This window comes from Amblyraja radiata, unplaced genomic scaffold (genome assembly GCF_010909765.2).
Source record: "Amblyraja radiata isolate CabotCenter1 unplaced genomic scaffold, sAmbRad1.1.pri scaffold_363_ctg1, whole genome shotgun sequence".
NCBI classification, from domain to species: Eukaryota; Metazoa; Chordata; class Chondrichthyes; order Rajiformes; family Rajidae; genus Amblyraja; species Amblyraja radiata.
The window spans coordinates 168,094-195,847 of NW_022630510.1; the positions used below are offsets into that span (position 1 = coordinate 168,094).

At 46.3% G+C, this 27,754-nt stretch overlaps 1 protein-coding gene and 2 pseudogenes across 1 annotated transcript; 1 reads left to right on the forward strand and 2 right to left on the reverse strand.

Annotated features, from left to right (window-relative positions):
* Nucleotides 1-3,568: 3,568 nt before the first annotated feature.
* Nucleotides 3,569-4,025, reverse strand: LOC116969874 (annotated as a pseudogene).
* A 21,460-nt stretch (nucleotides 4,026-25,485) lies between these two features.
* Nucleotides 25,486-26,030, forward strand: LOC116969872 (annotated as a pseudogene).
* Nucleotides 26,031-26,547: 517 nt separating this feature from the next.
* On the reverse strand, nucleotides 26,548-27,015 carry LOC116969873 (histone H2A-like). The gene has a single exon (XM_033016635.1). The coding sequence runs from the start codon at nucleotides 26,989-26,991 to the stop codon at nucleotides 26,599-26,601; it is 393 nt and encodes a 130-aa protein (XP_032872526.1). The 5' UTR covers nucleotides 26,992-27,015; the 3' UTR covers nucleotides 26,548-26,598.
* Nucleotides 27,016-27,754: the final 739 nt, after the last annotated feature.

Below are 27,754 nucleotides of genomic sequence, written 5' to 3' on the forward strand. Positions count from 1 at the left end.
CCTTTATTGTCATTCAGATCGATGTCTGAACGAAATTTCAGCAGTCATACATATAATACAATAAAAAAACAACAATAAACACATATTAACATCCACCACAGTGAGTCCACCTAGCATATTCTCACTGTGATGGAGGCAAAAGTCTTAGGTCTGCAGTCTCTTCCCTCCTCTTCTCCCTCTGCGCTGAGGCGATACCCCCCGGGCGATGTTATAAATCAGTCCCGCGGCTCAAACACCGCGGCCCGGGGTGGTCGAAGCTGCCGCCCATCAGTCCTGCAGACGCAGGCCCGTGGCCAAACCCCGGACTCAGGCCACCACCGCCAGAACACCGTCTCAGCCATCCTCACGTGAGTATCGTCCCGTCTTCAGCCTCGGGCTGGGCCGCCCCCGACATGGGCGCCGAAACTCCCCCGGGCTGGGCCGCCCCCGACATGGGCGCCGAACCTCCCCCGGGCCGGGCCGCCCCGACTTGGGCGTCGCTTCACCCTCCGGCCGGGCTGCTCCGACTTGGGTGTCGCTTCTCCCTCAGGCCGGGCCGCCCCGACATGGGCGCCGAACCTCCCTCGGGATGCGAGCGCCGCACCTCCCCGAGCTCGGCCGCTCCGACGGGTGCCTCGTTCCACCCTCGGACTGGCCGCCCTCACGAGAGCGCCACAGCCTCTCACGGGAGCACTGTTCCAGCCCTGAGCCGGACCACTCTCACGGGAGCGAGCTCAGGGCGAGTCCTGACGGGCTCTGCCTCCGGAGCCTCGAGGTCATCAGCTCCATTAGGCCTCAGCGCAGACGGAGGCAGCAAGGGGAATACGACAAAAAAAGTCGCATTCCCCCGCAGGGAGAGACTGCAAACCCCGTTTCAACCCCCCCCCCATCCCCCCAAAACACTGTCGCTACACTACTCCAAATGGATTACACGCGATGAACTGCAGGTAGGCACTTACCATTGTTTCCAGCGTAGCGGGCCCGTTAAAACCCGCTGAAATTGTCAATTTTTGCGCTGTAAATAATTATGGAAACCGGGATAAGCGTGTGAGACATTTAGCCTACTTCAGAATTCCAAAAGTGAGGAGAAATGACAGTAGATAGAAGCGAGAGCTGAAGGGACAACAACAGCCAGAGTGCTTGGCGAACATTGGCCGTTTCCTCACTGCATTTCATCAACTAAGGCATTATTTGTGTTTTTTCTTGATTCCTTTGGCATCTAAAAAGTTTCAGAAGTGATAAATCTGGCTGTAATTTTTTTTATTCGCCCATGGTTTTCGTGAGTTTTTACATACAAAATGAAAACGCATCTGAAGAAAAATTTACAGCCAGATTTATCACTTCTGAGAATTTTTAGATGCCAAAGGAATCAAGAAAAAACACAAATACTGCCTTACTTGATGAAATGCAGTGAGCAAACGTGATAATTCCCAATATTTTCAATGTTTACCAAGCACTTTAGCTGCTGTAGTCCCTTCAGTTCTCGCTTCACTATACCTTAATTTCGCTTAACGTTTGGAATTCTAAAGTTGCGTACATGTCTCTCACACTTACCCCGACTCCCACAATTTTTTTCAGCGCAAAAATTCAACATTTTGGCGGTTTTTAACAGATAGGAAAGTACGCGTTTCTAGCATTAATAACATATACCGGAAGTGACGGTTGTCTTCCAGTTGGATTTAGCGGCTCTGTGCGTCGAGCCCTATGACCCAGTGACCTTTCGTGCAACCTCCCTATACCTGTTTGAGGAATCCAGAGAACCGCTTGTGATTGGTGAAAAAAGAAATGAACTCATTGGTGTGAAGAATGACCCAACCAGAGAACTGTTTTATCTACCAATCAAAACATACAACAGAAAAGCGCTGAAAATAACTGCCATTCCCTCCAAAACTCGAACTTTGAAATAGCCGCCAAACTATAAATCTGTATGTCAATACAATTTGCTACATCATATAATCATTGCTTTTTTGATTATCACTTTTTATGTAAGTGCATTGCGTTAAAAAACGACCCTCGGCATCAATTAGCGATCGGTCACTTTGTAAACGGTGTTCAAGAAGGAACATTGCATCTATGGAGCGAAGGAAATAGGCAACGTTCCTTCGCTCCATAGATGCTGCTGCACCCGCTGAGTTTCTCCAGCATTTTTGTGTACCTACTATGTAAACGGTCTCGGATTATAGTCTGGTTCATTTTCACAAAAATCGGAATATCGGAATCGGAATATGGGCGACAGTGTGAAATGTTCCTTCTTGAAAGACTGTGGACGAATTGCCGAGTAGAAATGCAATTCAATCAATCAATCAATCAGTTTTATTCGTCACATTGCACATAAAGTGCAAGTGAAATGAATTTGTCAGCAGCGGTACAATGATAAAGAACACACAAACACAATAAACATTTAACATAAACATCCACCACAGCATTCATCACTGTGGTGGGAGGCACAGAAATTGGCCAGTCCTCCTCCATTTTCCCCCGTGGTCAGGACATCAACCCTCCGCAGCCGTCGCTGCGGGCGTCCAGATGATAAAAGGACAAGGTAAAAGTCAAGGTAAGTCCAGGATCGGCTCTTCCCCACCGGAGACCGCGGCTTCAGGCTGGTGTAGGCCGCAGGCCGGCGGTCGAAGCTTTAAAGATCGCGCCGCAGCCAGAAGCACCGCAGACCGCAGGGCCGACAGACGAAGCTCCCCTCCAGGGGTGAAGGTAAGTTGCCACCGTGCCCGTGGTAGAAGTCGGCCGCAGGCCGGCCGATGGAGCTTCTTCTTCCCCCCGGGTCCCCAACGTGAGATCCCGGGCTGTAGACGCCGCGCCAGCTGGAGCTCTGCAGACTGCGGCTTCAGGCTGCTGGCTGCCACGGGCCAGCGAAACGGAGCGCTCCCCTCCAGCGAGCCCCAGCGAGGGCTCGCTCGCTCCACGCCGAGAGTCCACGCTGCGCCCGCCGCTGAAGCCCCAGTCGCGTCTCCGGGAAAGGCCGCGCCGATCCTTGCTGTTAGGCCACGGGGGAGGCGATCTGGAAAAAGTCGCCTCTCCGTGGAGGAGGCGACCGAAGCGGTTTCCCCCTTACCCCCCCCCCCCCCCCCCCCCCCACACCACCCCCCACACAAGACACACAGAGAAACATTAAAAAACATATATTAAACCATACTAAAAAAACAAAACAAGCAGAAAAAAAACAGACACGCTGCTGACAGGGCGCCGGCTTGCAGGTACAGAGATGAAGACAATAAAACAGCAACGACAGCACTAATCGGCTGGCCGTGGGCACAACTTATGATGACTGGGTAGACAAAACTGCTGAAGAAACTCAGCGAGTGAAGCAGCATCTGTGGAGCGAAGGAAATAGGCAACGTTTCGGGTCACTGGGACAAGCCGGCGTGAAGGGAAAGGAGTTTTACTTCTGTTTGATGGACTGGAACTCAACATGGATACCGGGAATATCCCGCGTATATTGGAACATTTAATCACTAAACAGAATGTGAAATAATTCGCCAAGCAAACACATCCTGAAACAATTCTGCTGCGATTCAATGTCGAAACATTAGTACAACTCTTTCTGCGAAAATGTAGGTGACTCTTATAAGAGTCGTTGGGTTTTGGGTGTTTTTTCAACAATGTGTGGATCTTTGTTTGGAACTGGTGTACTTGGTCACCGTCTTTGTCGCTTCCGACACGGCGTGCTTGGCCAGCTCCCCGGGAAGACGCAGACGCACGGCGGCCTGAATCTCTCGGGAGCTGAGGGTCGCCCGCTTGTTATAATGCGCCAGGCGGGAAGCCTCGCCCGCGATACGCTCGAAAAATCGTTCACGAACGAGTTCATGATGCCCATGGCCTTGGAAGAGATGCCGGTATCCGGGTGAACCTGCTTCATCACTTTGTAGTTGTAGATGGGGTAACTCTCCTTCCTCGACCTCCTGCGCTTCTTGCCCCCTTTGCCTGCGGATTTCGGCAGAGCTTTCTTTGCGCCCTTCTTGGCGACTGTTTTCGGCAAAGGTCCTACAGCATCTTTTGTTTTCGGCGGATCAGGCATTTCCACGGTGGATTTCAAACACGGAAGTGACCAGCAAATATCTTTGGTGACCAGCACGGAGTCGGAGCGTGGATTAAATAGGCAGCGGCGTCACCCTATGCTAATGAGGGATGGAGCAGGAGCGGATCGTCATTGGGTGGTCGGAGAAATGAATCACACTTCGCTATAAACCTTCTGATTGGATATCTGCGGTGAAACATTGCAATCCCTCGCTCCCCCAATCAGAAGCCGCTTCCACGGCCCCGTTCGCGTCACACCAAGTTCCAGTATCTTTGGCGTGACACAACATTTACGTGGATAGGAAAGGTTTATAGGGATACTAGACGAAGTGGGAACCGTTGGGTCCCATGTTCACATGGGAGGGCTGGTCCCCAAACGCAATATTCCACCTCTCCACCAATTCCAATGTTGGTGGCCAGTGGGGAGGGGGCTTTCTGGAACGCTACTAAGTGTGTTGTGGGCCGAAGGGACTGGTTTCCAGAGGGCATTGTGGGCCGAATGTATTCTTGGGCTGGCAGCTCAGGCCTGGTGGGCTGGCAGCTCAGTCACTCAGGCCTGGTGGGCGGGCAGCTCAGTCACTCAGGTCTGGTAGTCTGACAGCTCAGTCACTCAGGACTGGTGGGAAACTGCCAGAAATTCTGCCCCAAACTGGCGAGAGACTATGTGAAAGAGACGGGGCATTCCTTTCCGTTGCTGGATGCACAAGTTGCCGAACCAGGCCACGATGAAACTAGTTAGCATGCTCTCTACTGTACACCTTTAGAAGTTCGAGAGAGTTCTCTTTCACATACCGACTCTCCGTAATATTCTCAGGAAGTAGAGGCGCTGATGTGCTTTCTTTATTATTTCATCAGTGTGCTGGGACCAGGAAAGATCTTCGGAAATATGCATGCCCACGAATTTGAAGTTCTTGTCCCTTTTCACCATATAAACGGGATTGTGAGTCCCTATCCTACCCCTCCCTTAGTCCACAATCAGTTCGAGGATCCAATTGTAGACGGATGCGCAGAGACCCAGATCTGAGAGCTTGGTAACCAGCTTGGAGGGGACGATGGTATTAAATGCCAACTTTAGGCTGTGCACATCATACGCAGGAAGTTTGGTTTGGTGGGGAATGACAAATATAATTTAATTCTGACAAATGTGAGGTGTTGCACACTGATATGCAAATCCAGGGTAGGACTGGCACAATAAATGGTAGAACCCTGGAGAGTGTTGCAGAACAGAGATCTCGGATTACAGGTGCATGGTTTCTAGAACATCGTGAGATGGATGGTTTGGTGAAGGCTTTGCCATACTTGCCTTCAATGGGAAGGGTATTGAATACAAATATTTGGATATCATGATGCAGCTTTGTATTGGTGAGACTACACCTGGAATAGTGTATGTAGTTCTAGTTGCTCAGCTGTAGCAGGATGCCATTATGCTGGAAAGGGTGCAGAAGAGGTTTACCAAGATGTTTCGGGGACTTGTGTTTGAATTATAGGGAGAGGCTGGATAGGCAAGGATTGATTAGAGAGCATAGGAGGCAGAGGGGTGACGTAAATAAAGTGTGAACAATCATGAGGGGCATGGACATTGAACACTCAGTTTATTTTCCCCAGGATAAATGATTATAAAACTAGAAGCATTGGTCCAAGGTGAGAGGAGAGATATTTAAAGGGGACATCAGGGCAACATTTTAACTGAGAGTGGTTCTTGAATGAGCTGCTGAGGAAACAGGTACAATTACAATGTTTAATATATATTTTGACCAATATTGGGATAGGAAGGCATTAGAAGCTATGGGTCAAATGTGGGCAAGTGGAAATGACCCAGAATGCAGACATGATTGCCATGGCCAAGGTGGACCAGGCGGCCTGTTTCTGTGCTATAAAGCTCTATGACTCATTAAATCTAGAAATGTTCCACAGTTCCAATGGCCGGTGTCAACATCCCGGGTCCAGCGCAGTGTGCAGGTGGGGAAAGGAGAACGGACAGGGGTTGTTGGCGTTGGATTGCACGGGGACTGGTAGAGTGATCCTCCGGGGTCCAGTACTGCAGATTCCAATCTCTGGTACAGTGTGAAAGTGTGGGATTCATTCTGTACCTGCCAGTTCCTGGTACAATGTCAGGTCTGTGACTTCCAGCACTGTTACAACAAGGCCCGACAAAAGCTCAAGGAACAACACATCATCTTTCACCTGTGCACAATGCAGCATGTAGGACTCTATGCTGAATCCTCTTGTTGATATCAGTATGCCCAAGTTTGCCTGTCATCTATCTTCCTTAACATGGCCGTCCGAAGGGGGGGGGGGGGTGCGTTGGGTGCGACCGCGCCCCCCTTTTCCCCCCCAGAGTAAGAAAAAATCCCGAGGGAAAAAATCGGAAAAAAAATCTGTCCCGCAGGATAAGGGAGTGCCCATTTCTCCGGGCCCGGGGGGGGGGGGGGTGCGGTGTCTGCCCGCCTGGTCCAGCATCTCTATCCGCGGCGTCGGAGCCTCACCAATGGCTTGACTGGCGATCAGGAGACCACCTCCCGTCGCCGGGCGGGAGTGGCTGAATCAGAACCCAGTGGCTGTAACCCCAACACCAGACGCTGCTGCGGCGGGGCCCGCTCTCCTCGCCTCCCCCCACCGCCAGGGCGCAAGCCATCTTCCCCACACGCCACCCCCACTGGGCCCAGGCAACCCCTGCTGGCCCACGCCACCCCCGCTGGGCCCACGCCACCCCCGTTGACCTCCGCTGGGCCCACGCCACCCCCGCTGGGCCCACGCCACTCCCACTGGGCCCACGCCACCCCCACTGGACCTAAGCAACCCCCGCTGGGCCCACGCCACCATGCTGGGCCCAAGCCACCCCCTCTGGGGCCACGCCACCCCCGCTGGGGCCACACCACCCCCGCTGGGCCCAAGCTACCCCCACGGCCCAAGCCACCCCCGCTGGGCCCACACCACCCCCGCTGGGCACACGCCACCCCCGCTGGGCCCGCCACCCCCACTGGGCCCAAGTCACCCCCGCTGGGCCCACACGACCCCCGCTGACACCCACTGGGCCCACGCCACCCCCGCTGACCCTCACTGGGCCCACGCCACCCCCGCTGGGCCCATGCCACCTACATCTTCGTCCCCCCCTCCAAGGGGGGGGGATGTCGGAGGGGGAGAGAGAGGGGGGAAGGGAGGGGAGAAAAGATGGGAGAGGGAAAGGGGGTTTATCATTAGTGAGATTGTAAAATTAAGTTAGGTTTTAGAGCTATTATATTTTCTCCTCCATATGAATAATTTTAAACAATATCAAATAATATTAAATAATTGGAACTGCTTTCTTTTCCTTGATAATAATACTGAAAAATATGAATTCCATAGTTTGTGACATAAATATATATTTTAGTGGGATCATTAAATACAGATGTAACATTTCCATTTCGAGATCGGGGGTAGCAAATATGCATCAAGCCGATAGCCTAATCGTTAAAGAGTTAAAAGATAGCCTAATCGATAAAGAGCTGAGAAGAGGAATTGGAGCTGGCAAAGAATGGTACTCTTCTTCAGTTTGGAAGGGCATGCAAGAAATCACCAGCTATAAGTGGAAAGCCCCCTGCACTTTGGACAATCGTCAGCTGACGAAGTACCTGAATGAGTTTTACTGCAGGTTTGAAAATCAGAAATGTAACCCTGGTACCCCGTCCCCAACAAACACAGCCAGGCCCCAGTCTGCAAAGAATTGACCCTGCACCCTCTCCTTCCCACCTCACACCTACTTAAGGCAAGACTCCAGTAATGAAACGAGTGGACCCTTTCCAACCCCCACCAACACTTCACACACAATTATTCATTTTTAACCAGTCCCTGCAAAGATGAACTGTCCCTGCCTGCTTCAAAGTCTCCACTATTGTCCCTGTACCCAAAATGGTAAGGATTACTGGTCTTTAAGACTACAGGCTTGTCGCACTGACCTCTGTAGCCATGGAGACCGTTGAAAGGGTTGTGCTGGCCAAGCTGAAAAACATCACAATCCCTCTGCTGGACACTCTGCATTTTGCATATAGGGCCAATAGATCTGTGGATGATGCATTCAATCTGGGCCTACAATTCATCCTCCAGCACCTAGACCGCCAGGGGACCTATGCGAGGATTTAGTTTGTTGATTTTAGCTCTGCATTCAACACCATTGTACCAGAACTACTACGCTCCAAACTTTCTGAGTTGACTGTGCCTGAACCTCTCTGTCGGTGGATCACCTGTCGATGGATCCTGACAGACAGGAAGCAGCATGTGAGACGGGGAAGCTTTTCTCGGACCTGCAAACTCTAAGCATAGGAGCACCGCAAGATGCGTACTCTCCTTTCTCCTTTACTCTCGCCAATGACTGCACCGCCACAAACACCTCTGTCAAGCTTCTCAAGTTTGCGGATGACACAACCCTGATTGGACTGATCCAGGATGGGGATCTCTGTACTCTTTTCAATTTGACATCTTTCCTATTACATGGTGCCCAGAACTGAACACAATATTCTAAATGTGGTCTCACCAACGTCTTATACAACTGCAACATGACCTCACAACTTCTATACTCAATACTCTTACTGATGAAGGCCAAAGTGCCAAAATATGTTTTGACCACCTGATATACCTGCGACATGTCCTTCAAGGAACCATGCAACCATCAACCATTCCTCTGCCCACCTGGCTAATTGATCCAGGTCCTGCTGCAATCTTTCACAACCATCTTCACTATTTGCAAAACCACTCACATCTGTATCATCAGCAAACTTGCTAATCTTGCCCTGTTCTGTGACGTTTCACAGAGTGCTGGAGTAACTCAGCGGGTCAGGCTGAGTATGGAGGTTGGGAGGTCTGTGAAACGTCGTCTATTCATATTCTCCGCAGATGCTGCCTGACCCACTGAGTTACTCCAGCACGTTGTGTCTATTTTCCCTTCACCCATCTGCCCAAGCCCACTCTCCCCCCTCCTTTCCTATGTTCCTTTCCACCCATAAACCTCTCTCTGCCTTTACATTTCACTCCTCTTTCAAATCTGCTCTACTTATCTACATTCATTTTATTTGTTAACTTTTTAGTCATAGAATGATGCAGTGTGGAAACAGGCCCTTCAGCCCAACTTGCCCACACCGAACAACATGTCCCATTTAAACTAGTCCCACTCACTCGCGTTTGGCCCATATATCCATCTAAATTTGTCCTATCCATGTACGTGCCCAAATGTCTCTTAAAGATTAGGATAGTCCCAGCCTTAACTACCTCCTCTGGCAGCTCGTTACATACACCCAACCCTTTGTGTGAGAAAGCTACCTCCGATTCCTGTTAATTTCTGAAATATTGGTCATAAATTTGGTGCAAAAATGCTCCAAAATAAGGCTCAGAATGCATCAGCATCTAAAACCCCAGAGATTCCAGGGCCCTTAAGCGGGCCCTGGGCCCCGGCATCGAGGGACTTCATGCTTCGCGCTCTTGATGTGCGCAGTGCGCACAGTATTTCACATTACATTTTTTGTAATTCTGTCATGCCACCCCTCTTTTTGGAAAGCTTCGTACGGGCTTGCTTACTCTTTCAGTTGTATTGTCTGGCCCACTCAGAATGTACCAGTCGACCAGACTACACCAGATTAGGTGTGTTCGTAGGAACTGCAGATGCAGGTTTAGATCAAAGATAGACATTAAATTGTGGAGCTACTAAGTAAGTCAGACAGCATGTCCAGAGAGAAAGGATGCGTGATGTTTCGGCTCATGACCCTTGTTCAGAATGAGAGTCAGGGGAAAGGGAGTCAGGAGATATCGTGGGGTAAAATTATAGTTCCAAGCAGACGATGATAAGGAAATGTAGAATGGTTCATTGTTAGCTAAGGTGACAAGGAAGCATACAATCAGTAAAATTATCAGAAGGACATTGAAGTTAGTCAGAGAATTAGGGTGGGGGAGGGATGGAGAGAGAGTCAGAACTAAACCAAGGTAAGCACATTTGCTTATTTATCTCACGGGGACCTACTGACCGACCTCCTACTCCCTCACTGTTTATGCTTCCCACACACCAGATCGTTTCCCCCTCTAACCGCTGCTCCCAATCCACTTTCACTGGTCATGTAGGAGAGTCAAGAGTGTTTTATTGTCATCCTAAGTGGGACGCGTTGGGTCCCATGTTCACACTGGAGGGCTGGTCCCCCAACGCAATATTCCACCTCTCCACCAATTCCAATATTGGTGGCCAGTGGGGAGGGGGCTTTCTGGAGCGCTAGTGTGGGTGTTGTGGGAAGAAGGGACAGGTTTCCAGAAGGCTAGGATGGACATTGTGGGCCGAATGGATTCTTGGGCTGGCAGCTCAGTCACTCAGATCTGGTCGGCTGGCAGCTTAGTCACTCGGGCCTGGTGGGCTGGCAGCTCAGTCACTCAGGCCTGGTGGGCTGGCAGCTCAGTCACTCAGTGTGTGTGTGTGTGTGTGTGTGTGTGTGTGTGTGTGTGTGCGTGCGTGCGTGCGTGCGTGCGTGCGCGTGTGCGTGTGCGTTTGCGTGTGCGTGTGCGCGTGCGCGTGCGCGTGCGCGTGCGCGTGCTCGTGCGCGTGTGCGTGTGCGCGTGCGCGTGGGTGCGTGCGTGCGTGCGTGCGTGCGTGCGTGCGTGCCCGCGCCCGCGCCCCTGACCTCACTCCAGCCTCCCTGTGAGATCCAGGGTTGACTATCAAGGTCCTTCACGGCTGGTGGGCTGGCAGTTGACTCACTCACGGCTGGTGGGTTCACACACACACCCCCCCCCCCTATCTCACACACACACTCCATCTCTCACACACACTCACACCCTCCATCACTCACACACACACACACTAACACACAACATATATATGACAGTAAAACTCTCTTGAATCTACTCATGTGGTTGAGCGTGGCCTCTCCACTGAGCGGGACTTCCGGAATGAGCGCAACCTCTCCACTGAGCGGGACTTCCGGAGTGAGCGGGACTTCCGTAATGAGCGTCACCTTTGGAATAAGCACAGTGCATGCCAACAACTGAGTTGAAGCACGTTGCAGGCCAACAACTGAGTTCAAGCACAGAGCAGGTCAACAATTGAGTTCAAGCACAGTGTAGGCCAACAACTGATTTCAAGCACTGTGCAAGGCCAACAACTAATTTCACTTCCATTTCAAGCACAGTGCAAGGCCAACAACTCATTTCATTTCCATTTCGAGCACAGAGCAAGGCCAACAAAATATTTCATTTCCATTTCGAGCACAGTGCAGGCCAACAACTCATTTCATTTCCATTTCAAGTACAATGCAGGCCAACAACTCATTTCAAGCACAGTGCAGGCTAACAATTCATTTCAAGCACAGTGCAGGCTAACAATTAATTTCAAGCATGGTGCAGACTCACAGTTCAGTTCACTCATGGCGTAGACTCACAGCTCTCACTCACATTCTTCCAGAGTGACTGACTCATGTCCGGCCTCTGGGGCTTTATTTTCCTTGGCCCCCGGAAGGGGCGTGACATGCATCATGGTGACTGACAGGCGAGAAGACCAATCAGCTGATCTCACAATTTTTTAAACATTCATAATTTTTTTATTATTTCACCGATCAGAAAATAACTTGGGGCGGTTGGAGGAGAGGAGGACAATGAGTAAGATTGCGCAAAAAATCATAGCAATATATGGTAGCGCTTTTTCTAAAATTGATTTACAACGTAGACAGGAAGTGGTCAAGATGAGAATTTTAGTAATAGTATAGATGTCCCAGACAGAACAATGAAATACTTACTTGCTGCAGCACAACAGAATATGTAAACAACAGAATAAGTAAACATAGTACATAAACAAGAGAAAAAAGTTCAGTGTGTATATATACATATACAAACGTACTCACAAAACAAATAATTATAGTGCAATGATAATAATAGTCTGTTGTAGTTCAGAGCTTATTTGTTGTCATATTTAATAGCCTGATGGCTGAAGGGAACAAGCTGTCCCTGAACCTGGGCATTACATATTTCATACTTGTACCATCATCCCGATGGCAGTGGTGAAATGAGTGTGTGGCCAGGATGATGTGGGTGTCTGATGATGTTCGCTGCCTTTTTGAGGCAGCAACTCCGATAAATCCCTTCGATGATGGGGAGGTCAGAGCCGGTGATGGACTGGGCAGTGGTCACAACTTTTTGCAGTCTTTTCCGCTCCTGGACATTCAAGATGCTGAACCAGGCCGTGATGTAACCAGTCAATATGTTCTCAACTCTACACCTGTAGAAGTTCAAGTTCAAGTTCAAGTGAGTTTATTGTCATGTGTCCCTGTATAGGACAATGAAATTCTTGCTTTGCTTAAGCACACAGAAAATAGTAGGCATTTACTACAGAACAGATAAATGTGTCCATATACCATGATATAAATATATACACACATGAATAAATAAACTGATAAAGTGCAAATAGCAGAAAGTGGTTATTAATAATCAGAGTTTTGTCCGAGCCAGGTTTAATAGCCTGATGGCTGTGGGGAAGTAGCTATTCCTGAACCTGGTTGTTGCAGTCTTCAGGCTCCTGTACCTTCTACCTAGAAGTTCAGGAGAATCCTCTTTGACATACCAAATATCCGTAATTTTCTCAGAAAGTAGAGGTGCTGAGGTTTAAGAAAGAATTGCAAATCGAAGGTAGAAAAAAAAATGCTGGAGAAACTTATCAGTGAGGCAGCATCTATGGAGAGAAGGAACAGGCGACTTTTCGGGTCGAGACCCTTTTTCAGACTGATGTCGGGGGGGCAAAGAAAGGAAGATGCGGAGATAATAGGCTTTGTGGGAGAGCTGGGAAGGGGGAGGGGAAGGAGGGAGAAAGCAAGGGCTATCTAAAATTAGAGAGGTAGAGTAGGACTATGGAGTAGAGGTGCTGGTGTGCTTTCTTTATAATTGCATCAGTGTGCTGTGTCCAGGAAAGATCTTCGGAAATATGCACGCCCAGGAATTTGATGTTTTTGACTCTCTCCACCATCGTCCCATTGATATAAACAGGATTGTGGTCCCTCATCCTTCCTCGCTATCTCACTTGCTGGACGTTCCTTTATACTCAAACATTTTACTCTCAAATTTGACCAATCATTCTGTATCTTTGCTCCTCTAATTCCCAACAAGATCACCCCTATATTTCAATGCTCCATTCATTAATCCTAAATACTTTCATTTTAGATAACTGCGTGATGTTCCCCCTCATCAAAAACTCAACTACCTCTCCTCTCTTTCCTCCTGCTCCATCTCGCCTGTCGCACTGGTACCCTGGAACATTCAGCTGCCAGCCTGACCCTCCATTAACTATATTTCTGCAGGAGCCATAATATCCCAATCCCATGTACTTACTCACGTCCAGTGTTCGATGACCTCACCTGTCCGGCCACTTTTACTGAAATAAATGTCATTTAATCTGACACCCTTTGCTCACTCCCTGCACTGTTGCTGCATGACATATATACTGAACTTGGTGTTGCTGACTTTGCAATCAACTTGCAGCTTCCACTTGCCTCACTACTGCTTTGGATTCCACACCACTGCCAATCAATTTAAAATCTTCCCTGGTATCGTGAGCAAATCTGCCCGCCAGAATATTGATCACCCTCCAGTTCAGCTGTAACCCGTCCCTCTTGTGCAGGTCACTGCTGCCGCAGAAAAGATCCCTATAATCCAATTATCTGACTCCCTGCTCCAACTTTTCAGTTATGCATTCATCAGTCCCATCTTCCTCTTCCCATCCTCACAGACTTTCCTTCTTTTCCCCCGACTATCAAGTATCCTATCACTGTCGCCTGACTGGTCTCATTCATCCCCGCTGTGCCACAGAGCCAGTCCTAGTAGCACAGACCTGGATGTTGCTTTCTGTTGCAACATCACTGCTTTTCCCCACCCAACAGTTAAAATTACCCACAACTACAAACACATTGATTTCACATCCTTCCTCATTCAGCCTACATGTCTGGTCTCCTCATGCATGCTGACTATTGAGAGGCAGATAGTATAATCCCATCATAGTGATTGTCCATTTCTTATTCCCAAGTTTTAACCATAAAGTTCCATGAGTCGATCCCTCCAGGATATCCCAGCTCACCCATCTTACCCGTGAGACTCCTTTCATTCAAGTAAATGCAGTTAACCCCACCGGCCCTTCGCGAGATTCCCCTCCTGTCTCTGTCTACTCATCCCACTGGATTTTACTGTCCCATTTTCTACATAGCCCACCTGATCAGTCACTGTGGATCCCAGCCCCCTGCTTCACTAGATTAACTACTGAGTAGCCCTGGTGCACCTATCAGCGAACTTCACTCTGTTCCACCCACTGCCCTCCCCAGCCCTCTCTGCTGCTGAGACACATTTATTTCTTCCTCTGTTCTAATCAAGCATGTCAGAGTTAAAATGTCAGCCATTTCTCTTTCCACAGATGATGCCTGACCTGCTGAGTTTTCCACCATGTCCTACATTTCACATTCACATCAGAGTTGCTGCTTCTCATCAACAGCATGGCCATGACACAAGTTCCCAGTGAGTCCCACTGCCAGCAGCTGTCGGGCACTAAAGCATTTGTCAACAACTGTACTCAATCCTGTCACGGACACAGTCTTGGGATAAACTTGCACGTCACACACAATACACAATACACAATACAATTTATTTGTCACTTGAACCTCATAGAGGCTCAAATGAAATGTTGTTTCTGCAGTCATACACACATGAAAAAAAAGACCCAAGACACAACACTATTTACACAGACATCCATCACAGCGCATCTCCTCCTCGCTGTGATGGAAGGGAAAACAACTTATCTCTCACCTGCACTCCCCATTCCCCTCCCGATGTCAGAGTCAAAGCCCCCGGCGAGCGATGGCAATTGTCCCGCGGCCATTAAAGCCACGCCGGGCGATGCAAGGCCACGCTCCAGGTCTTGTTGTTGGAGCCCCCGGCGGTCTCCAGCAAAGTCCCGCAGCCGTTGAAGCTGCGCCGGGCGGTGATGTAAGGCCCCGCTCCAGGCACTCCTCAACCCCGCGACTCGGGCGGGTGAAGTCGCCGTTGCAGAAGTCTCGAAAAGCGGTCTCCCACCAGGGACCCGCGGGCTCCCGGTATCACTGTCCACCAGACCTGCGGTAAGCCTCCGAAACTCCGGGGGTCGGGTCACAGCAGCACGCCACCACAGCTCCACCCGCTCCGGACTCGGCCAGCTCCATGATGGTGAGTAGCTCCGCAGCTCCGTGACTGGAGCCCCAGGACGTTCCTCCTGGAGGCCGCTCCACGTTGCAGCCCCAACGACAACGGAGACCCGACAGGGAAAAGGTGGGGTTCTCCGTGCAGGGGAAATATTTTAAAAGTCTCCCGCGCCCCCCCCCCCCCCCACACACACACACACACACACATACCCCATCAAAAAAATAATAAAAACTCCATTAAAACGGGACAAAAAATAACAAAAAGACAAACGGACTGCAGAGGCCGCTGCGACGTGAGTCACGCCGCCTACCGGACGTTGCTGCAGATGCCACGGATGCCATGGTTTCACTCCTCAGATCAACCTGATTTGCCACACTATGCGCCAATGTGCAAATCAACCATCTTGGATGCACAAACAACATAAAATATTCAGATTTCTTCAGATCAACTGTCCTTCAAACCCCTTCAATTTCCAACCCCACAGACCAGACACACTGTGTGAACAGTCACTGCACTCCCTCTATTGCACATACATTCTTCCTATGATAGACCTGGACATAACATACAAGATGCCGTCATACCAGGTCTCCACGTGATCCCAATGAGATATCTCTACACTGATCACAAATCCCAGTCACAGGGCAAAATACAAATTTTCTCCTGAACTATTTGCTGAGCCTGCATGTTAACTTTCATCACTTTGTTAACAAGGACTCTTAACATCTCACTCTGTTCCCATATAAAAGTTCTTGTCTTTAATATATTCCCTCTCGGAGTGGACAACCTTACATTTTATCCCTACTATGTTCCATTTGTCACATTCACCTCTCGTGTCCTTGTCCCCCAAACCCTCTCTGCAATCTTCTCACCACTGACACTGCCACCCAGCTCTGTAACACCAGCGGACTTGGATATATTACACTGCGTCTCTCATCCACATCCCTGATGTGGTGCCGCTTCTTCCAGCCTATTGAGCAGCAATTGAAGAATGCACCCCCAGACGTGAGGACTGTACAGAGCTGGTCGGGGGGGGGGCAGGGTGGGCGGGCAGTGGGGGGGGGGGGGGGAGGGAGGGGGGGAGGGGGGGGAGGGGAGGGGGGCAGAGGAACAACTCCAGGACTGTTTGGAGTCTGTAGACTGGGCAATGTTCAGGGACTTGGCAATGGACCTGAATGAATACGCCACAGTCGTTACAGACTTCATAAATAAATGTGTGGGGGACTGCATCCTAACAAAAACCTTCTGAGTGTTTCCTAACCAGAAGCCTTGGATGAACCATGTGATCCGCACTCTTCTGAAGTCCAGATACCGGGCATTCCGGTTTGGAGATTCAGAGGTCTACAAGAAGTCCAGATACGACCTTGGTAAGACCATCAAAAAGGCCAAAAGGGACTTCTGCTCCAAGCTGGAGGATGAGACGGATGTTCGGCAACTGTGGCAGGGCTTGAATGCCATCACCTTCTACAAGGCGAAATCAGGAGGTGGCTCAATTGTCAGCGAAGCATCACTCCCTGATGAGCTCAATGCGCTTTACGCACGGTTTGATAGGAGAACACTGATGTGCCTTCCCGAGCCCCCATTCGCAGTGATGGTATTTCAGTCACAGTTACAGAGGCCGATGTCAGAAGATCTTTCAGGGGGGTGAATCCTCGGAAAGCACCTGGACCTGTTGACATATCCGGTCGTGTTCTAAAAACCTGTACGGACCAACTGCCTGGAGTTTTTTTTGTTTTTGTTTTGTTTATTTTATTAGAAGTTAATACAGTACAAAACAGTGCAGTGGAACCTAATTTTAGGTGCCATCTATGTCATACCATAATCCATTCTATGTACAACCTCTACTTTTATGTTTTGAGAAGGAAGTAAGCAAAACAAGAAATAGAAAATAATAGAAAGGGGAAAGAGAGGAAAAATAGATGGTAGAGAAATGAAAAACGTGAAGACTGTATATATAAAAAAAGAAAAAGTAGAAAGTAGAAATAAGAGAGAAGGCCCCTTAAAAGAGAAATTTTCAAATCTTTATTCGGAGATGTAGATCTATCCGCGGCATGAACTGAAATCAGCAATCCTTATGGTACCGCTGCATCACATGATTCCAAAAAGTCGATGACAGGAGACCAACTCCTTAAGAATTGGTCATATTTATCAATTAGTCGGAGTCTCATTTCTTCAAGGCGTGCTATGTCCATCATATTCCTAATCCACATTTTAACAGTTGGTATGGTTGTATTTTTCCAGAATTTAAGTATCAATATCTTTCCAATTATTAACACATAATTTAAAAAAACGTTTTGGTCTTTATTCAAATTGATATCTTCTACTATTATTCCAAATATAATCCATTCCGTTTTAGGTTCTATTGTGGACTTAAAAAGCTTTGTAAATATATCAAATATATCGCTCCAAAATTTATTCAACTTTGTACATCCTACAAATGAATGTGTTATATTAGCGTTTTGAAACAAACATTTATCGCATCTGGGAGAGACGTTTGGATGAAATTTATTCAACCTCGTTTTTGAATAATATAGTCTATGTAATAATTTGAATTGAATTAAATTATGTCTTGCATTAATAGAACAATTATGTGTGTTCATCAGATACTTTTCCCATCTATCCTTCGAGATCTTTATCATTAGCTCATGTTCCCAATCTTCTCTTAGTGCTTCTGCTGAGGGTAATTCTCTATTTAATATATTATTATAAAAGTATGATATTAGTTTTTGTGAATCAGCCTTAATATTCATTGCTTCTTCTAAAGGGTCTAAAAATATAGTTTGAAATCTATGTATATATTTCTTCATAAAGTCACATATCTGTATATATTTAAATATTGATTATCCTTCAGTTTAAATTTTAATTTTAAATGTTGAAATGATAACAGTTTGCCCAATTCATACATATCCCCTACTTTCCTAATCCCCAGCCTATCCCATTGTTGATATGTTTTGTCGATGAGAGATGGTTTGAATGCGGGATTGTTCGCTAGTGGGGTTAGTACTGATAGATTATTTAATTTCAAGGATACTTTTATTTGTTTCCAAATTCTTATTGTATTGTGAATAATTGGGTTATTCTTATATATTATACTATTCAATTTTATCGGTGAGAGCAAGATCATTCCTATATCGTGCGGATAGCACTCCTCTTTCTCCATTCTTATCCACTCCAACTGCTGAGTGGAACTATCCAACCAGTACATTATGTTCTTAATATGCACTGCCCAGTAGTAATACATAAAGTTAGGTAATGATAAACCCCCAACTTCTTTAGGTTTACACAAATACTTTCGTTGAATTCTGTGTGCTCTGTAATCCCATATAACATTAGTGATAGTAGAATCTAGTTTTTTGAAAAGTATTTTGGAATATATATTGGGATCGTTTGAAACAAATATATTAATTGTGGTAAGAAAGTCATTTTCATAGCGTTAATTCTACCTATCAATGAGAGCGGGAGCGTTTTCCAAAATGTAATCATCTAATTCAGTTTATTTAATAGTGGCATAAAATTGGCCATAAATAATGATTTGTGTCTTCTCGTAATTTGAATACCCAGATATTTGAATTTTTCTGTTGCAATTTTAAAGGGGAATTTTAGTAAGTGTCTCGAATCCTGTGGTTTTAAAGACATCATTTCGCTTTTATTGCAATTTACTCTATATCCTGAAAAATATCCGAATTCCTCAATTAATGTTAATAATGTGGGTATACTCGTTTGTGTATTAGTAATATATAAAAGGATATCATCAGGGTATAATGAAATTTTATTCTTTGAGTCCTTAGTGTTATATCCGTGAATATTCGGGTGATTTCTAATCATTTCGGCCAGCGGTTCTATCATAAGAGCAAATAGCAATGGTGATAAGGCACAACCTTGCCTATTACCCCTTGATAAGTAAAATTTTGGAGATAGCATATTGCTAGTTAATATTCTTGCCGTAGGTCTATCGTAAAGTAGTTTAAACTGCCTGGAGTTTTGACGGACATTTTCAACCTCTCACTTCTGGGGTCTGAGGTTCCCACCTGCTTTAAAACGGCATCAATAATACCGGTGCCCAAGAAGAGCAAGGTGACGTGCCTCAATGACTATCGACCAGTTGCACTGACATGTGTTGTGATGAAGTGCTTTGAGATATCGTTGAGGTGCATATCAACTCTTACATCAACAAGAACCTGGACCCACTGCAGTTCGCTTACTGCCACAACATATCAACGGTAGACGTGATATCACTGGTTCTCCACCCCGCTCTGGACCACTTGGACAACAAAAACACATATGTCAGACTGTTAGTCATTGACTACAGCTCGGCATTTAATACCATCATCCCCTCCAAGCTGGTTACCAAGCTCTCAGATCTGGGTCTCTGCGCATCCCTCTACAATTGGATCCTGGACTTCCTCATCCACAGACCACAGAATGTCCATATTGGTGGAAATGTGTCATCCTCGATAACAATCAGCACGGGAGCACCTCAAGGCTGTGTGCTCAGCCCCTGCTTTACTCATTCTGTACTCATGACTGCGTAGCCGGACATAGTGCGAACTCCATCATCAAGTTCGCCGATGACACCACTGTTGTGGGAGGATTCACCGATGGTGACGAGCCAGAGTATAGAAGTGAGATCGACCTAGTGACCAAATGGTGCTAGCACAATAACCTGGCTCTCAACACCAACAAAACCAAGTAACTGACTTAGGGGGGGGTACGATAGGGACTCACAATCCTGTTTATATCAACGATGGTGAAAAGGGTCAAGAACTTCAAATTCGTGGGCGTGCATATTTCCGAAGTTCTTTCCTGTTCCCAGCACACTGATGCAATTATAAAGAAAGCACATCAGCGCCTCTACTTCCTGAGAATATTACGGAGAGTCGGTATGAGACAGAGGACTCTCTCAAACATCTGAACGTGTGCAGTAGAGAGCATGCCGACTGGTTACATCGTGGCCTGGTTCGGCAACTTGAGCATCCAGCAACGGAAAAGATACCGCTTCACTCTCCCCCTTCTCTCTCACAGAGTCTCTCATCTGTTTTGGGCAGAATTTCTGGCAGTTTCCCACCAGACCTGAGTGACTGATCTGCCAGCCCACCAGGCCTGAGTGACTGAGCTGCCAGCCCAAGAATCCATTCGGCCCACAATGTCCATACTTGCCCTCTGGAAACCAGTCCCTTCGGCCCACAACACCCATACTAGCGCTCCAGAAAGCCCCCTCCCCACTGGCCACCAATATTGGAATTGGTGGAGACGTGGAATATTGCGTTGGGGCACCAGCCCTCCCGTGTGAACATGGGACCCAACGGGTCCCACTTCGTCTAGCATCCCTATAAACCTTTCCTATCCGTGTAAATGTAGTGTCACGCCAAAGATACTGGAGCTTGGTGTGATGCGAACGGGGCAGTGGAAGCGGCTTCTGATTGGGGGAGCGAGGGATTGCAATGTTTCACCGCAGATATCCAATCAGAAGGTTTATAGCGGAGTATGATTCATGTCTCCGACCACCCAATGACGATCCGTTCCTGCTCCATCCTTCATTAGCATCTGGTGACGCCGCTGCCTATTTAATTCGCGCTCCGAACTGCTTCTGGTCACGAGATGCCACAATGGCCGCCGTGTCCTGGTGAATGTGCAGAGAGGGACTAGGAGTTGGCGGTTGGCATAAACTGGTTTGTGACTGGATCAAATGGCAACTCATGTAGATTAGAGGATGACGAAGATCAAGATGATAGGGTTTTTGGTGACTGGACGTCAGTGTCTAGTCAGAGATCAGGGAGGAATCAAGGAGAAGGAGGAGTCAGGCCAAACGAGATCAGCCAAAGCAGCAAAAGGAGTTTTGAAGGGAACAGTTCAGAAGAGGATAGGAGAACGGTTCGGAAAAAGGTTGAAAGGAAGGCGGTTAAAATAATACTGAAATTCAGAAAGGAAGATGAGCATGTCAATTTAAGTCCGATAGTTTTATCTAGGGAGCTAAAGAAGAAGGTAGGAGAGGTGGAAATATCTAAGATTTTGAGAGACGGGAACTTGTTAATAATATGTAAAACGGAGGAGCAGAAAAATAAGGCTCTGAAGATTGAAAGTGTTTGCAAGAAGATGGTCAGTGAAAGAAAGGCTCTGGGTCAGAGTAGAGTGACAAGGGGAGTAAAAACAGGTATTCCTGTAGATGAAGACCTGGAGAAACTCAAACGGAGTACTTTTGGTGGCCATGTGAGTGTAGCTAAGAAGGTGCACAAAAATGCTGGAGAAACTCAGCGGGTGCAGCAGCATCTATGGAGCGAAGGAAATAAGCGACGTTTCTGGCCGAAACCCTAAGAGATTGTTAAGGACAGTGGAGGGTAAGAGGGTAGAGAGCTTGTTTGTGCTTCTGGAGTTTCAGCAGTCTGAACTACCAGAAAAAGTGAGAATCGGATGCATGAGCTTTCCAGTGAGGCCTTATATCCCTCCACCGCTCCGATGTTATAAATGCCAGAGGTATGGACATATAGCAGCGGTGTGTAAGGGGAAGCAGAGGTGTCCCAAGTGTGGAGGAGAGCACAGATTTGAAGAGTGCAGAGAAAATATGAAGGATAAATGCTGCAATTGCGGAGGACCGCACAGGGTAACGTATGGGGGATGTGAAGTCAGGAAGAGGGCTGTGGAGATTCAGCAAGTGAAAACAGTAAGTAACATAAGCTACTCAGAGGCAGTGAAGAAGGTGCAAGGACAAAGGGAAAGAGTGGATATTAATGGGAGAGAGAATCATCCGTTTCTGAGATCAGAGGAAAGTCAAGCAGTCAAAACTCACACAGAACTGACAGCTGATAAGCTTATTGTTGATGGATGAACTTGCTGGGTATTTAGGGGGGAAAGTTATATGTTGTAGAGATTTTAATGCTCATAGCACGTTGTGGGATGATTCTAATGATGAAAATGGGATGGTGATTGAGGATTTAATGGAGAATAAAAACCTTGTGCGTCTTAATGATGGAAGTGGGACACGAATCAACATCAGAACAGGGTCAGAATCAGCCATAGACCTCACACTAGTGTCAGACTCATTGGCGGGTGTTTGTTCATGGGAAGTAATTCGAAGAACAACGGTAGGAAGTGACCACTACCCGATAGAAATAGTAGTAGGAGTGAGTTTAGAGGAGTATAATACAGAGAGAATACAGGAGTGGTCTTTTAGCGGTGCTGATTGGGAGAAGTTTAAGATTATTAGTGATCAAGAAATGGAGAAAATTGATATTTATGAAGATGTGGATAATTTAAATATTTCTGTTTCTGAAGCCAATTTAGAGGCAGCACGAAGTCCATTAAGAAGAAAGGAGGTAAGCACAACAAGAAGAGTGTACCATGGTGGACTAAGGAGTGTGACAAAGCAATTAAGTGTCGAAATAAATCTTTTAAAATTTTGAAAATAAATCACAATTTTCAGAATCTTATTCAATACAAAAGGTTGCAAGCAAGTGTAAGAAGAGTATTAAAAACTGCAAAGAGGGAATTTTGGAGGACATTTTGTAACTCAGTGGGAAGGGAGACAAAAGTAGGTCAAGTTTGGGGAATGATAAGGAGAATGAAAGGAATTAAAAGAGAATACAAATATCCAATCCTAACTGACGGTGAAATTACAGCAATGAAAAATGAAGAGAAAGCAGAGATGTTGGCAAAATCTTTTGCTAAAATTCACAGTTCAGACAATGTTAGTGAAGAAGGAAGAAAAGGAAAATAAAATACCATAGCAGAGAATATACAGTTAATACGACATGATGAAGACACTAACGATGTACTCAACAAACCATTCACAAAGACAGAATTTAACCGAGCTCTTAGAAAACCCAAGATGTCAGCACCAGGTAAAGATCAGATTTGTTACACCATGTTAAACCATCTCAGTGAAACATCCAAGGATTTTTTGTTAGAATTTTATAATAAAATGTGGGAGGATGGGAATTTACCGCAAAGCTGGAAGGAGGCAGTAGTAATCCCAAAAGGAAAGCCAGGTAAAGATCTGACAAACCCAGGGAATTATAGGCCTATTGCGTTAACATCCAACATATGTAAAGTAATGGAAAAAATGTTAAATGAAAGGTTAACATATTATGTAGAAAATAAAGGATATTTATCCAATTACCAGAGTGGTTTTAGGAAGGGGAGAAACACCATGGATCCAGCTATATGTTTAGAACATGAAATTAGGAGAGCACAAATTAACAGAGAAAGTGTAGTAGCTGTATTTTTTGATATTGAGAAAGCATATGATATGATGTGGGGAGAAGGGTTATTAGTGAAACTAGGTAAATTGGGGATTAAAGGTCGTATATTTAAATAGATTAAGGATTTTTTATTTGGGAGGTCAATACAAGTACGAGTTGGAAATCAATACTCAGGAACATTAGATATTGAAAATAGAACACCTCAAGGGAGCATAATAAGTCCTTTACTATTTTTAGTAATGATAAATGATGTATATGAAGAAATTGTAAATGAAATGGGAGTTTCACTGTTTGCGGATGATGGGGCAATCTGGAAAAGGGGGAGAAATGTGAAGTTTATTGTGCAGAAACTACAGAGGGCTATAATAAAAGTACAAGAGTGGTCATATAAATGGGGATTCAAATTTTCTGTGGAAAAAACAAAGATAATGTTTTTTACTAGGAAGAAAATTGGTAGTGAGGTAAAACTAAAATTATATAACCAGGAATTGGAGAGAGTAAAATACTATAAATTTTTAGGTTTATGGTTTGAAGAGAGGACTACATGGATGGTTCATATTCAGAAAGTAGTGGACAAATGTAAGAAGATACTTAATGTAATGAGATGTTTAGTTGGATGTGATTGGGGGGCGGATAGAACAGCTTTGAAGGCTATATACACTGGGTTAATTAGATCTGTGTTAGATTATGGTTGTGTGGTGTATGGGTCCGCATCAAGTACTTCTCTTAAGAAAATAGACAACATTTAATATCAGGCATTGAGAATATGTACAGGTGCAATAAAAACAACTCCAACAGCAGCATTACAGGTTGAAATGGGGGAGATGCCTCTAGAGATGAGAAGGATACAGCTTTCATTTAATTATTGGATTAACCTACAGGGCCACAGTCAAGAAGACCCAGCACAAGTTACTGTCAAACCATGCTGGGAAAAGGAGAGAAGGGAAACAAAAAGTTTTGGATGGACAGTGACCCAGAGAGCATTACAAATCAGCATAGCACAATTAAATGTGGTTCCAACGGTTCCATTACCTTCAATTCCACCTTGGATACTTCCAGATGCAACAGTAGACTTTACAATATTAGAACAGAAAAACAAGGATAAACAACGTATGTATAATTCATTCATCATACAGGAATACATTGACAGATACTACAGCTTTGTCCAAATTTATACAGATGCATCAAAAGATTCAGTAGATAAAGTAGGAGTAGCATTTATTGTATCAGAATTTCACATCAAAGTAGGGAAGAGGATCAATAATGAGGTATCAGTATACACAGGTGAAATGATTGCAATATTGTTAGCGGTACAGTGGGTCGAGGATACCAGGCCTTTAAGGACAGTTATTTGTGCAGATTCAAGTTTAGCAATGAAGAGTTTACAGCACAGCCATTCAGACAGTAGACCAGACATTTTGATTGAAATACAACAAACAATATTCAGAATTCAAATGATGGGGCTTACAGTCATATTTTTATGGGTACCAGCACAAATTGGCATTAGAGGAAATGAAATGGCAGATAAGGTAGCAAAAGAAGTAAGATTGATTTAAGTATTAACATAGGTAAAACTGAAATTAAAGACATTATTCAGCAAAGACTGAAGGAAATATGGCAAAAGCAATGGGAGGAAAAGCGGTAAGGACGGTGGTTCTACAGAGTCCAGAGGAAAGTGGGAGAAATGAGATGTGCAGGAAAAAAACAGAAAAGAGGAGACAGTAATTTCAAGAACAGATTTGGACACACTGGTCTGAACAGTACACTTTTTATAATAGGCAAGCATAATACAGGCAGATGTGAATACTGTGGGCAAGAAGAGACAATAGAGCATGTCATTATACATTGTGAGAGGTATGAGGAAGAAAGAAGACAAATGAGTGAACGATTCAGAAAAGAAAAAGTACAATTTGATTTAATAGATATTTTACAAAAGAATTCATATGTGCTATCAAATCCTATTGCTTTTTCTCAGGGTAACCAATTTGTTCGGAAAGATATAGGTTATTAGTATATAAGTTTAATGTTATTTGATCCACACTCCATACCAGTTGGTGGCGGTAATGCACTAAAAATTTGTTTGTCAACCGCCAAAAAAAACTACATAGAAGAAGTAGTAGAAGCTTCTGGTCACTTCATAGGGGATCATAGAGCTGAGTATCTTTGGTTACTTTTGTGTTTGAAATTCACCGAGGAAATGCCTGAGCCGAAAACAGCAGTCAAGAAGGGCGTCAAGAAAGCATAGGTGAAACCGGCTGTAGGCAAGGCGGGCAAGAAGCGCAGGAGGTCAAGGAAGGAGAGTTATGCCATCTACATCTACAAAGTGATGAAGCAGGTTCACCCTGACACCGGCATCTCCTCCAAGGCCATGAGCATCATGAACTCTTTCGTGAACGATATTTTCGAGCGTATCGCGGACGAGGCTTCCCGCCTGGCGCATTATAACAAGCGGGCGACCATCAGTTCCAGGGAGATTCAGACCGCCGTGCGCCTGCTTCTGCCCGGGGAACTGGCTAAGCACGCCGTGTCGGAAGGGACAAAGGCTGTAACCAAGTACACCAGCTCCAAGTAAACATCCACTCAATGCTGACGAAACACCGAAAACCGAAAGGCTCTTTTAGGAGCCACTCACATTTTCACTTAAAAGTGTTGCTGTAATATTTCGACATTGAATTACAGCAAAATACTTTCTGAGTGTTATCTTAGTTATTTCAAATGCTGTTTCCTGATTAAATGTGGTTTCAGTACCCCGGACATTCCTGGTGTCTCGGTTACATTCACCCCCTTCCTTCGAATTAGCTTGTGCCAGTCATCATAAGTTGTTTCCACGGGGAGCCGATCAGTGCTTTATTTGTTGAAGGTATTGCGGTTTATTAACTTCTGTCCTCATGTGATTCAGAGCATTTAAATAAATAAGTACTGACATCGGAACAGGAGTATAATAATGCTCCAGTCAGAATATCAAACAATAAACACATATCTATACATCTGTGATTCTGGAATCCGGACAGTAGTGGATCGTTGTTTGCTGTAGATTATGGTTTTATTCATGAGGACGTAACGGGGAGCGAGAGTTAGCCCGGGTGGTTTATAACAAGACGCGCGAGTGGAGGCGCGTCCACACAAGGCATACGAAGCGGTCCTCTGAACGGAAATACCCAGCCGGTGCTCAGCCCTTTGATAGACACCGTAGGTGGCTCTGAAAAGAGCCTTTGGGTCGTTAGATTGAGGTTTCGCTGATCTACTTGCTCTTGGTGCCAGAGGCTGCGCTGGTTTTCCTGGGCAACAGCACGGCCTGGATATTGGGCAGCACCCCGCCTTGAGCGATGGTCACCCCACCCAGCAGCTTGTTGAGCTCATCGTCGTTGCGGACGGCCAGTTGCAGGCGTCTGGGGATGATGCGGCTCTTCTTGTTGTCCCGGGCCGCGTTGCCGGCCAGCTCGAGGATTTCAGCCGTCAGATACTCGAGCACAGCAGCCAGATAGACCGGGGCTCCTGCACCCACCCGCTCACCATAGTTGCCCTTTCTCAGGAGCCGATGAACACGACCCACCGGGAACTGCAGTCCGGCCCGGGACGAGCGTGACATAGGCTTAGCCTTGGCTTTGCCGCCGGTTTTCCCTCGTCCAGTCATTTCCACCAACTTCTACGCACAAAGAATGAGGACATCCTCCCGCACTCGCCCTTCTTGTAGCTTCTAGAGGAATGCGGTGGAGCGCTTCCCATTGGTGGCGCAGCGCTTCATCTCATTGGTGATTTCAAATAGGCCAATCGTACAGCTGCCTCTTTCTCCAATGAGCAGACAACAACCGGAGTTGCGCGGAAAATAACCGCCAGGCCCCAAAATAACAGGTTTGAAAAGCCCGCCCAAAAAGAAAATGTCTTTTCAGGCAAAAAAGTAAAAATAATGACACATATGTGTGTGATACTGGAACCCGCATCCCAATTATTTTATCCTAACCCACCAACAAGACACACCCAATGTGAATTAATTACGTAAGAGATTCTTAAGAACGCATTCTTACCATTTTAAACTCCTAACTTATGGGTGCAAACACTATTCATATAAATGTTAGAGATCCCTCTTTGCATAAAGGACATTAGACTATTGACGATCAACAGTGGTGGGTTACTCCATTGTCAGGTGTGGACAGGAGATTCTGTGATGACAGGCGAGACTCGAGGATGGTATGTTGTCTCCCTGGTGCCACCTCCAAAGGGATCACACTACTGGCTATACCTTCCCATCTCCACACCTTTCTACATTCCACCGCTCCTCCGTAACTCCTTGGTCAACTTGTCCCTTCCAACCCAAACCACCCCCTCCCCAGGTACTTTCCCCTGCAACCACAGGAGATGCAACACATGCCGCTTTACCTCCCCCTTCGACTCCATCC

Bases quoted from the DNA above. Each gene is read 5' to 3' on its own strand.
- LOC116969873 (XM_033016635.1), bottom strand. From the start codon at position 26,991: ATGACTGGACGAGGGAAAACCGGCGGCAAAGCCAAGGCTAAGCCTATG.